This window comes from Schistocerca americana, chromosome 4, assembly GCF_021461395.2.
Source record: "Schistocerca americana isolate TAMUIC-IGC-003095 chromosome 4, iqSchAmer2.1, whole genome shotgun sequence".
Classification (NCBI taxonomy): domain Eukaryota; kingdom Metazoa; phylum Arthropoda; class Insecta; order Orthoptera; family Acrididae; genus Schistocerca; species Schistocerca americana.
Genome location: NC_060122.1, coordinates 399,773,479 through 399,786,315, shown reverse-complemented (window position 1 = coordinate 399,786,315; position 12,837 = coordinate 399,773,479). Strand labels below are relative to the sequence as shown.

The 12,837-nt window shown below is 42.8% G+C and overlaps 1 protein-coding gene across 4 annotated transcripts in view; it reads right to left on the bottom strand.

Annotated features, from left to right (window-relative positions):
• The window catches only part of LOC124612651 (SPARC-related modular calcium-binding protein 2), a 776,165-nt gene that overhangs the window by 141,524 nt on the left and 621,804 nt on the right, over positions 1 to 12,837 (bottom strand). For all 4 annotated transcript variants that reach the window (XM_047140958.1, XM_047140959.1, XM_047140961.1 and 1 more), the window contains exon 6: positions 10,436 to 10,645. In XM_047140958.1, coding sequence (XP_046996914.1) covers positions 10,436 to 10,645 — 210 coding nt within the window. The remainder of the gene's footprint in view (positions 1 to 10,435; positions 10,646 to 12,837) is intronic.

The following is a 12,837-nucleotide window of genomic DNA, read 5'->3' as shown; positions in this document are numbered from 1 at the left end:
AATGACATTGCTATCCTCAGTGAAAGTGAAGAAGAATTACATGACGCGTTGAATGCGAAGAAGAAAGCAGCAGAAAAGAAATTAGTGATAAACTTATAATTGCAGGACCGCGAAGTAAAGGTATTTAAGGAATTCTGCTACCTCGAAAGCCAAGTAATACATGACAGACGAAACAAGGAGAACGTAAAAAGCAGATTAGAGTACGTAATGAGGACATTGTCAAGAACTCTGCTAGTGTCAGACACTGGGCTTAGTCTGAGAAATTTCTGAGAATGAACGTTTGGAGCACAGCATTGTATTGTAGTGATAGTGGACTGTGGGAAAACCGAAACAGGAGAGAATCGAAGCGTCTGAAATATGGTGCTATAGAATAATATTGGAGATGAGGTGCACTGATAAGGTAAAGAATGAGGAGATTCTCCGGACAATCAGCGAGGAAAGGAATATACGGAAAACACTGACAAGAAGGATGGACAGGATTGTAGAACATGTGTTAAGGCCTCAGGGAATAACTACCTTGGTACTAGATGGTACTAGTGGGAACTGTAGAGGGTAAAAATTATAGACGAAGACAGAGGCTGAAATGCATGCAACAAATTATTGAGGACGTAGGGTGCAATTGCTTCTTTGAGATGAAAAGATTGGCACGGGAGCAGAATTCGTCGCGGGCCGTATGATTCCTCCCCCTCCTCCCCCCCCCCCCCCTTCCCCAACAAAATGTGTTTCCGTACATTAAAATACAAGGTAGTAAACAGTAGTACAGCACCAGGCGGGAATTTTATTGTTTGTCAGTTAGGTAGCTTTCAAGTGTCAATACGCTCTTCGATTATATTTAAAGTAGACTGCACAGCAAGCAACATGAAAATCATCGCAAAATTTTTAGCGGTAGCGATAACATTTAAATGGAATGTTCTACCAAAGTAAGAAGTAGAATCGTTCTATTCCGAAATGTTACATGTAACAGATAAAATCGAGGCAATATATGGGATGCTATCGATCAAATTCATCGCATGAAAGGTGATAAACTAATAAAATATCCGATATTAGATCTCGAAATCTCGAGGGAAAAAACTACTGTTGTAAGGCGACACCCAATAATGAAAGTTTTGTGAAGATGAGAGAGGGATCTGTCAGTGTGTGTGTGTGTGTGTGTGTGTGTGTGTGTGTGTGTGTGTGTGTGTGTGGGTGCGCGCGCGCGCGCGCGCGCGCTCATAAAGAAACCGAACTGAACTGATGTCGGACAACAGACCGGCGAAGAGAGGTACTCGTCTCGATATGTATTTATTACGTATAAGTTACTTTTAATTTGACGTCGTGTGCACATACTTTGTAAGACCCCTTTTCTATTTATTGCCTTTTTCATCAAAAGTTACGTAACTGTTTTATCTACTACTGTTATCCTTGAGGGATTAGTCAGACTTGCCACCCTTAGAATTTCTATTGTAGAAATACTTGTTTGACCTGTTTACGTTCAGCTAGCAGCGACAGATAACAAGCAAACTTTAGTCAGGATCGTACATTTGCCGAACTTGCGCAAGCAGGCAAGTTGAGCTAGAGTGAACGTCCAATCCAGTATTATGCATCAAAGGGAGGCAGACCACACAGCGTAAGTAAATCAAGAACTTTTCAGATGTTTCTTGTATAAATATAGCTCTTTTCCCATAACTTTATTTATGCTAAGACTCGTTTCGAATTTTAATCCCTCTTCAGTTATATACGAAGATAGTAACTGTTCTCGAAAGAACAGATACCGTTGTTGACCGTGCAAGGGATAAGTTCTTGCAGTGCGCTATTCATGTGTGTCCTCGGTGACTCAGATGGATAAGAGCGTCTGCCATCTAAACAGGAGATCCCGATTCGGGTCCCGGTCGGAGCACACATTTTCAGCTGTCCCCATCTAAGGATATCAACAACACCTGCCGGCAGCTGAGGGTTTCAATTATCATCCATCTTCAATTGGCGTAATAATTCGTACTTTCACCCTTATTAAATTTATTTCTACTGTAATTTCAACGAAGTAGCTGTTTATTATCCTGTGTATTGGAGCTCACTGTTCCACATTTACATACGTGACACACTCCTTTAGATTCCGTGGTGTACTCATGCAACGCAATATTCTTTGTGATAATTACCATATACCTCGAGCACCGGCCAGCCAATCTATTGTATTTAGGCAGTTTTCCACACTAGCCTAGGTAAGTGCTGGACGGTGTCCCTCCTCCTCCTCCTCCTCCTCCTCCTCCTTCTTAGATACACAAGACGCACAGTTGAAATATGATTACACGCAGAACAAAGTTTACACGATTTGCAGACCAATTTTACTTGTGTAATTCACGAACTGAGGTAATGTCAATTGGAATGCTTGTGTGTCGTGTTTCTCAACTGGAAACTTTTCGTGTAGCTGACGCTGAAGAGTGCATATGTAGTGTACTGTTGTGTTTATGATGCACATGAAAGAGAGTGAGTGGTTGAAACTTTATGCTGGCACGTACTCTACTCCTCTCGAATAGCATCAAAGGGGTCGCCGAGCTCAACGTCCTCATTTGATAGACGAATCAGCATCAACAGTTGCACATTCCCTTACTCAATGAAATATTGTGCGAGGCTTTTGAATTTAATCCAGGACATTCATGCAAAATCTGTTGACGCTCTTTCACTCCCGCACCTCTCATGTTCTTGCCTGTCAAATCCTGGCAATGAGACGTTTTCACAACCAGTATTTGAAGTGAATACATCTGGGTTGGGCAACATAAGAATGCGTACAAATTACATATACAGCTGTTGAGAGCAAAACTTTGCACCGATTTCTATGATAGGAAGAGCATCTGATTACGGATTTAAATTTAAATTACTGGAAAGTCGTCGATGGGCGAATTATTATTTAACGGACCCTGTCACAGTGGGAGGGCATATGCTGTAGGAAAAAAGGTGTATGACAGAATATTTCTATTACCGTGTCACTCGCTAAAAATGATACAATAGTCTTCTATAAAATATCGCAAAGCCTCCTTACTCATTAGACTATGATACGTTAGTATAACGGAAAGGTGTGAGATCGCATGAACGCCACTACAATTATGGGAGAGACTTCACACTGGTCTTTGTGTGGAGAGTCAGTAATGCTACACAATGGGCAAGGCAATGCTCTCAGGAGCAAGGGCCATAAAACATTACTGCCACATAGAACATGAAGGTGTATTGATTCTGGGAGACAAATTACCTGGATAGCATATGAAATCCATCAACGTTACAGCTGTTTTGAAATGAAAGAACATCACAAAATATTTTTACAGGGTCGGGGGGTAGCAAAGTGTTCACCGTAATAAGTAAGGAGCAATACTACTTATCATCCAATCGTTTCGTGTTTGTCCGAGTATGAGGTTTCCTTTAAAAGCATCTGTTTTCAACAGCGCAAGAGCTTTTTTGGTGACCTGTTCGCTGTTTGTACTACCGACTTTTATAAATTTTACCATGTTATGATAGACAGTTGACGGTACAAAGGTAGTCAAATGGAGGGATAAAAGTCCCAAAAGATAAAAATCACTTGTTTCCTTTTTCTCTATCGGCTCTGCTGCGTGACCATATAGGGTACTTAAAAATGCTTAAATAAGCGATGTTTCGTCGGTGTTTCAGAGGTCATTCTGAAGACGCACGTTTGTTATTTCAATACATTGCTTCTCTGTGTTTTACGACTAACAACGACAACATTTTAAGTTTTCTTTGGCCTTAAAATATCATTGGTCTGTTGTGGGGCACAGGAAGGTAATATATGGGAGAATATTCGTACATTAAAAGCAGCGTGGCAATTACCAAGCCACAGTGAATCGGCTGTAATTATCTTGGGTGGCGTTACCGTGCTGGAAGTTGCGGGAATGTAACGCTAGATCTACCTGCAGAGTCAGCTCGTACCAATTTCCGGCGTGGCGCCATGATCACTGATTTGACAGTGTCCACCAAGAATGCAGTAAAAGTTACCAATACTGCAGATGTGCACAAGATATATTGAGCGCAGTGCCGACTATATGAGGGAGACGAAGGCTTGTTAGCATCTTCACAGCAGAACGCGAATACTGTTGATCAATTGGTGCAGCACTACAAATCGGCGCTAGAGGATTATCATCGTGATTGAAGCAATCTACGTATAAAGTTCCGGGAAGCTCTAGTACTTGGGAGGCCGCTGCGGCACACACGAATAAAGAGGCGACAAACTGTGAAGCAAAGTAACAATAATAATTTCTACCGCATCCCGACGCATTGGTTACCATCAATTCCGTAAGACAGGCTGCAACTGGTTGCTGCGTACAGCTCTGAGCAGGCACTGAGGTGGATGCCTGAACAAATTCCTCTTGCAGAATTAAGTCGTACGAGGCAAGAATTACATCATACTAATTGTAGTGTTGAGACCGAAACAGGAACAAGACCAACATGAACAACAACAGGAACAGGAATAACAACAGGAACAACAGTGCAAATAATTTACAGAGTGAGTCATTGTAGCTTATAATTTTTATAAAAACAAAATATTGTTTGAACAGGCTTTCTGCCGTTTTCATAAGATGTTGCAAAACGTTGCAAGTGTAATTGGAGGGGGCAGGCAGAAAAATGAAATATTAAGAATATATAAGCGAGAGTGGTAGGGCAGTGTTAAAGACGGCAGCAAAGTTTGAGATCTCCGTCTGACCTGTGTAGTCGCAACACGGAGGTAACGAATGATAAAGGATAGAAACGTCCAGGAGCTAGTCGACAGCCGCCGGAAGCTTCTCGCCTATTCGCTGTGGGCTCAGAATCATCAGAAAGCTGTGAAATCCGCAGTTCCTCTCTTCTGCTGGGGTTGTTTTAGGGCCAATAAAACCTTGTAGCATCAACATCTTGTGACAAAAAATGGTTCAAATGGCTCTGAGCACTATGGGACTTAACATCTATGGTCATTAGTCCCCTAGAACTTAGAACTACTTAAACCTAACTAACCTAAGGACAGCACACAACACCCAGCCATCACGAGGCAGAGAAAATCCCTGACCCCGCCGGGAATCGAACCCGGGAACCCGGGCCTTGTGACATGGGAAGAGAAGCAGTACGATGAAGTACCCACTTTACACGCGTAGCAAGACCACGGCAACACGGCCCAGACGTGCATCATTCTCGTTTTTTCTGGTGTGGTTCTGTAACACCTAAGACTTGTCAGTAGGTGCTAGACTTCAAATCCAGTCGTCTGGTTTCGACCTCCAGCCGGTCTTATTTTTTTGTCGTTTATCATTTCTTTCACCTATGTAAGATGATTTGGTAATAAGAAAACTGCCATGTTATAGGCCAGTCTTTGACTGGTTGGATAGGTGAAGTACGTATTCCCTCAAAGTAGATATGGTTACTATGGCTCCATGGTGTTCAAACCAGGCTTCAATCTGAGGATAGCCTTATCGAGTTTTTCGTGTACTGAAACGGCAGTACGCCCAGAAGAATTTCAGTTCATTTGAGAGCGGCAGTGGAAGCCTACGTATTTACACAATGACAGCGTTCAGCATAGTGTACGATGCGAGAGATACGAGGTTCAATCAGAAAATAGTGCCTCCAATTTTATCATCTTCATTTTACGAGAAAACTAAATGCTAGATACATCATTTGTAAGACTTGACATCGTCGCGTGAAGGAGATGCAGCGGTATGTATTATACGTTAGTAAGTGTTATACTCTTGATCGCAATAAAAAACAGAATTATAATTTCCTGACTGCCGGTTTCGGTTGATTAACAACTTTTCTTAAATCACACTAAAGAATCAGTAACTATGCACAATACTGGCCTTAACAGCACCGATATTATGTGTAGCTCAGATCATGTCTTCTAGTTAATTAGTGCTTAACGTAAGTACAAGGTTGGCCACGTCTATGCTAATAATAAAATATGTAACTCCGTCGTATCTGTCTCTGTTTAAACAGAGTAATCTCCAAAAGTACTACACGGATTTTCATCGCGCTTCCACAAGCTCCTTGACTGCAGCTTGGGTCAACCTATACTGTAAGCTTTATTTCATCTAAATCGGATCACAAAAAAAGTATCGAGATTAAAAATTTTAGGAGTCTGCTCAGCTTAGTAGTTCGGGTGTTTACTTAAGTGACACGATCATTGCATAGTACCGAAAGTACCAACAGATGGCACTAATGTTTTCACTCAGGGACATAAGTATTTTCGGAAGTTGTCAGTGACAGAATTAAACGCCGTAAACTAATCTTTACTAATACAAACTAACATTGAATTTTGATGGCCGTGATACACGGATTTACTGATTTTGCTTTGTGTATAAAAAATTAACGAAATCACTGCTTCTTTCGATAGGTTTTATTTATATTTGACTTCTTGGCTAGCAAAAACAGATTTATTGCCAAAGTGATCTTTCAATATTTCAATTTTCGCCGATTTAGGTCCGGAACCCCAAACAGCGACGGTATGCAAAGGCACTTCTTTTACTTCCTTTGCGAAGCATAGGCGTATAGTTAGTTGTCGCTAAGTGTAACACGCCTGGCCATCCAAACCTGCGTCTTCCAAGTGTCACCAAGCCGCTAAGGTGACTGCTGGGAAGATTCCTTTGATCAGCCCACGGTCGACTTCTGGCCTCTTTGCCTCTTTCTCTCATTTTGATATTGTTTATATACGTCTTATTACTGATTGTATGTTCGCTACTGTTGTACCGAATGGTCTACGGACGAATAAATAAATAGTAAAAAGTTTGTCGAAGCATGACTGTTACCGTTATGATTCTTCTGATGGTTTCAAGCTCGTATATCTCTAAAGAACGTCGAAAGTATTGTATACTCTTCTCAGATACTGGAAGACCATACAAATTTTACGAATGTATTCTTGGGAACACTGAAAAGTAAGATTACAAACACACTGACAACTTCGAATAAATTCAGCAAAACCCGCGTATGTCAATCTTCAATGACAATCATTCAGCATGTGTGTGAAAAGTAAACTTTAGAATGAGATACTATGAACACATAAAACACTAAACAGCAGAAACGTATAAACCACATTTGCAAATCGCCTCACATAACAGAATCATCACCTTACTGGTATAAAAAGACCATTTATAGGCGGCTAATACCCAACTATCACAAAAAAATATCCACTACTATAACTTTAAGCACCAAAGTTTACGTAAGCGACCTTCCTCGAACAATTTTTTAAGGGTATAAGGTAGGCCTAAAATTTCCGATACAGAGTTAACTGTGTTGCAGATCCCGTGATCATAAAGTACTGACATGAGGCTGAAATGGCTAGACACAGAACGTACGTAATTCAATATAAAGTAACTTTCAGTAAGTTATTCAATTTCTGATTTATTCGAAACTTGGTGTTTACAACAAAATAGCGATTTCAGACCATAGATTTCGAGACCTGTCTTATTATATTTCTCATCCCCAAGATGCCACTAACTTCTTCACTCTTGGGCTGAACTTTAAAACAGTTTCTCACAATCGTTTTTTTAAATGTGGGATCGTAGCCATACTCTATCGAATGATATGCATTCCGCTGACCGTCGTCCAGAATGTGTATGGTCGGGCGTTATGATCGGTTGCACCGAGACCGCGCACTCACTGGTGTACTGATCTGAAAAGATCGACCCATGTCGGTCGTCGGCGGAATGACCGCACGTTGGTGCCGCTATTACCGCAGCGTAAAGGCCCCCGTACACCATCAAACCGGTTTGTCAAATTCGCTCTTTTCTATTTTTGTCAAGCCCATACACGTACCAACAAAGTTTCTCCATTTAACCCCACTTTTGAAGCAGACGTTGTTCGTGTCGCGAAGTATTTTGATGCTAGTGGAACTAGATGTCACTGCAAACAGAGTTTCTTGCACTGACTTTAGTATTGTGTATACAGAACAAAAAGAAAAGAAGATGCTGTTTCAGAGAATGGTTGAAACAAATATATCCATAAAATCTGCTACAGGAAATATTTCACTCGGAACCTGATGATTATATCAACTTTCTCAGAATGGAGAATCAAATTTTTAATAACCGAGATACTTCGCAATTGCATAAAAAAAGAAGTCACAATTATGCGATAGTTTGTTTCTACATGGTCCCTTAAAGACAGTTCATTAAAATATCGCCAAGGAAGAAGTGGAAAGTTTCAAATTTTTAACTTCATTGCCCTCCCGTTTGTATGTTGTGCGTAGAATATTGCTTTTCTTCTTAACCTCTTCCTGCGTAATACATAGCTGGAAAAGATGCAACACCTCTATCATATTAGTGACTGTCAGTGGTATTTTATTTTTATCCTTGGTCATAGTTTTCGTACTTATGGGCACTAACGATACAGTGAGAAAAACTGTAATAAAACTCTTCTTTAATAAACATGCACGGAGAAACAACACATCTCACGAAACCTGCCGCAAATCAAATTCTATCTCTAACACGAGCAACACGCTTTATCTTGACAAACGGGCCAAACAGCGCTGTACATGGTCAAATATTGGACAAACCCAGTAAAGTTTGACAAATTGTTTTCTGGTGTAAGGTGTCTTAAAGGTGTTTATTTCCATCGTAGCGACCAGCTTCACCCGTTCGTGAATGCGGCGGGACGTTTCACCTTCTGCAGTAAGGAATTTGATCACAGAACGCTGGCTTAAGCCAGGCTTTAATTACTTACAAGTGCCTGCCCCACTACCACTTGTGTAAGTCAACTTACATTTGGGAACACCGTACTTGCACACTCATGTCAACATAAACGTAAGTTACGAAAGTTAAAAGCCGTTTAACTTTCTTACCTGATGCCGCTTCCTCCACCATCGCCTACGAGATTGCGCAAATGCCGCTAGGTGGATTTGCTCCCATTCTGCTCTCGTTCATTGGACTGCATACGTCTTGAATCGCTTGTTTATACACGTGAATAGTAGCAGAGGCTCACAAGGAAGACAGCCCGTAGCGGAAACGTCACAGAACGTGACACTGCAGGTATTACGAGAACCAGCAGCTGTCTCCGACGGAGAGCGAGTAACTACTCTTATTTCAGACGAGTTTCATAATTATTGACTGCGTTTTTAAAGACATGCATACGACAAAATGAAGACCTTTAGTGGGTGCACTTTCAATGAAATATTGATTTCCCGTGAGCCCTGCATGGAGCCGAGCGTTCGCGAAGTGTGACGTCACAAGTTCGTTACTGGGCCCGTATATCTCATTGGCCCCGATAGTAACGCTGTGACGAAACAGTGGTCTTACTGTCCGATTACATGAATAAATACTCTAAAGTGTCAAGATTTTCTCAAACCATATGATAATAGGAGTGTTATTCTAGCATTCTGCAATTCCTTATACCCACGTATTTGTAACAAAGTAATACAGCACTGTTTGAAGTGGCGTACGCATTCAAAAATATTGCAACGGATTGTGGACTTTAATAGGTTCATATATATGTTGGTCATTAAATATTGTAAAGGTATTTTTTTGTTTCAGTATAATAATATTTTTCTTCAGCCAGTGAGTACGGTGAAGAAGAAACAAAATTTCATTTGTGCCTCTAGCGAATTAATCCCGTGTAACCACAACAGTATTGTCATTAGCAAAATCACTGAGCAATGACTGTTCTACACAGTAGTGGAAGGTTAATTTTGTAGCCAAGTCCCGTACCGTCTTATTTGTGACCTATCATAATCCTGTGACTTATCAGAATCCTGACCAACTCTAAACAAAACAGAGCTGTTACGACAAAAATCTCACTTTCCGATATACCTTCGCCGTATTATAGACAGCATACAAGTACTAAACAATTTTTTTTTTCGATATAGCGCTCTTCGGAATGTGACACGTGTACTGCAGTAACGAAAATTTTCGTCCTCTGCAGACAGCCCTCATATTAGCGTACTTGTTGACTCCACACCATTTCTACGAGATATCTATTCTCGTAGTTAAGCTTTACGTATCCGTTTCTTCTTTGTCAACCACAGAATATGGTCTTGGGCTAAGAGCTGCGCGACCATATGAACTCCTATTCAGGAAGAAGATACTTTCACCGAAGCTTGCTGTGAACTTCAGGTGACAAGCTTCTCCTTACGAAGAACTTTACGTGTCACTTGCTTGGAAGTCGCGTAATCAGCGTTTCCAACTACGGCGTGGGGAAACGGTAACTTGCACTTTGGGGTAGTTGTGGCGTGACGCACATGTAAGTAAACTCGGCGTTATGGGGACGCCAGTGGCGGCCATTTTCTAAACTTGTACAGTGCTCCCATCTGTCTATGTGGGACGCCTTTACTGGAGTTGACTTTAGAAGGTTTGCGGAAGTACACCAGTTGATTACATTACCAACTTAATGAAGCAGAAGAAACATTGGGATATTTTACTTTCTGCCTGGCCCTCGTACACTTGCAGTGTAGTGAGAAGGAGCATAGGAGGTGAGAAGGCAGGTAGAGAGAGTGAGCTGAGCAGGTACTCACGGCTGACGTCGAGGTCTATGCAGGCGTGCCACTCGTTGCGCGAGATGCGGCCGTCGCGGTCCCTGTCGCAAAGGCGGGCAAACTGCTTGGCGCAGCGGCGCGGCCGCACCGAGCCCCGAATCAGGCGCCGCAGGGAGGCGCTCTCCTCGCGCGACAGCAGCGCGTCACCGTCTCCGTCCAGCGTCGAGAACTTCCAGTCCAGCACCTCGGCTGCCGTGAAAAAGAAAAGCCTCCTGTAATTCGTCGTTTGGGATCTTCCACAAGCTGGACTACTAGAAGAGAGAGAGAATATTCGAACAAGAAAAGCTGGTTAACAAACTAGTGGCAGACGCTGCAAGAGAGGCGTTGTACAAAAAGGGAAACTTTACTCTCAGAATTACAAGAGTCCTAGTTCCGTTGTGAGTGATGAAACATCGCACGGTAGACCGGGTATACTTTGACCGCCGCGGTCACTTTGACCACTCACACACCAAACGTTATACTGCTCTCTGCTGGCTCTCAGCACGCTACATGTCGCCATGCAGTACCGATATTCTTACGCAGCAGTTGCCAGCCTGTTGTTACTTATACACTACTGGCCATTAAAATTGCTACACCACTAAGATGACGTGCTACAGACGTGAAATTTAACCTACAGGAAGAAGATGCTGTGATATGCAAATCATTAGCTTTTCAGAGCATTCACACAAGCTTGGCGCCGGTGGCGACAGCTACAACGTGCTGACGTGAGGAAAGTTTCCAACCGATTTCTCATACACAAACAGAGACCGGCGTAGCCTGGTGAAACGTTGTTGTGATGCCTCGTGTAAGGAGGATAAATGCGTACCATCTCGTTTCCGACTTTGATAAAGGTCGGATTGTAGCCTATCGCGATTGCGGTTTATCGTATCGCGACATTGCTGCTCGCGTTGGTCGAGATCCAATGACTGTTAGGACTATATGGAATCGGTGGGTTCGGGAGGGTAATACGGAACGCCGTGCTGGATCCCAACGGCCTCGTATCACTAGCAGTCGAGAAGACGGGCATCTTATCCGCATGGCTGTAACGGATCGTGCAGCCACGTCTCGATTCCTGAGTCAACAGATGGGGACGTTTACAAGACAACAACCATCTGCACGAACAGTTCGACGACGTTTGCAGCAGTATGGACTCTCAGCTCGGAGACCATGGCTGTGGTTACCCTTGACGATGCATCACAGACAGGAGCGCCTGCGATGGTGTACTCAACGACGAACCTAGGTGCACGAATGGCAAAACGTCATCTTTTCGGATGAATCCAGGTTCTCTTTACAGCATCATGATGGTCGCGTCCGTGTTTGGCGACATCGCTGTGAACGCACATTGGAAGCGTGTATTCGTCATCGCCATACTGGCGTATCACCCGGCGCGATGGTACGGGTTGCCATTGGTTACACGTCTCGGCCACCTCTAGTTCGCATTGACGGCACTTTGAGCAGTGGACGTTACATTTCAGATGCGTTACGACCCGTGGCTCTACCCTTCATTCGATCCCTGCAAAACCCTACATTTCAGCAGGATAATGCACGACCGCATGTTGCAGGTCCTATACGTGCCTTTCTGGAGACAGAAAATGTTCGACTGCTGCCCTGGCCAGCACATTCTCCAGATCTCTCACCAATTGAAAACGTCTGGTCAATGGTGGTCGAGCAACTGGCTCGTCACAATACGCCAGTCACTACTCTTGATGAACTGTGGTATCGTGTTGAAGCTGCATGGGTAGCTGTACACACCATCCAAGCTCTGTTTGACTCAATGCCCAGACGTATCAAGGCCGTTATCGCGGCAGAGGTGGTTGTTCTGGGTACTGATTTCTCAGGATCTATGCACCCACATTTCGTGAAAATGTAATCACCTGTCACTTCTAGTATAATATATTTGTCCAATGAATACCCGTTTATCATCTGCATTTCTTCTTGGTGTAGCAATTTTAATGGCCAGTAGTATAGTTGTATACGAGAAAGTTGGTTAAAATCCGGTTGTGTAAATTCCCCCCATATCATTTAACTGTAAAGGCATCGGTATTTTCAGCTATATCATATACAGGGTGAACACTAATAAAAGCGACAAACTGTAGGGAGGGATTCCTGCCAGAAAATGTAGGAAAGAAGGTCCTATGAACATGTCTGGAATGTATCGATGCCACGGTAGATGGCGCTGACGAATGAAGGTTCTTCTGACCACGTGCCGCGTGTGTAGTTCGGCAAGGATATGGGGGCCTATGCGCAGTGACCAGTTTTCGTCCAATTCGTTCATTCATTTGTTCAGAAGGAGAGGCAGATAAAAGTTTTCCACGTTGTAGCCGGTCAGCGACGAGAGAATCGCGGTGCGCACCCTGCAATCTTTCTAAAACAATTTTACAGAAATTATTCGGTAAAAACTA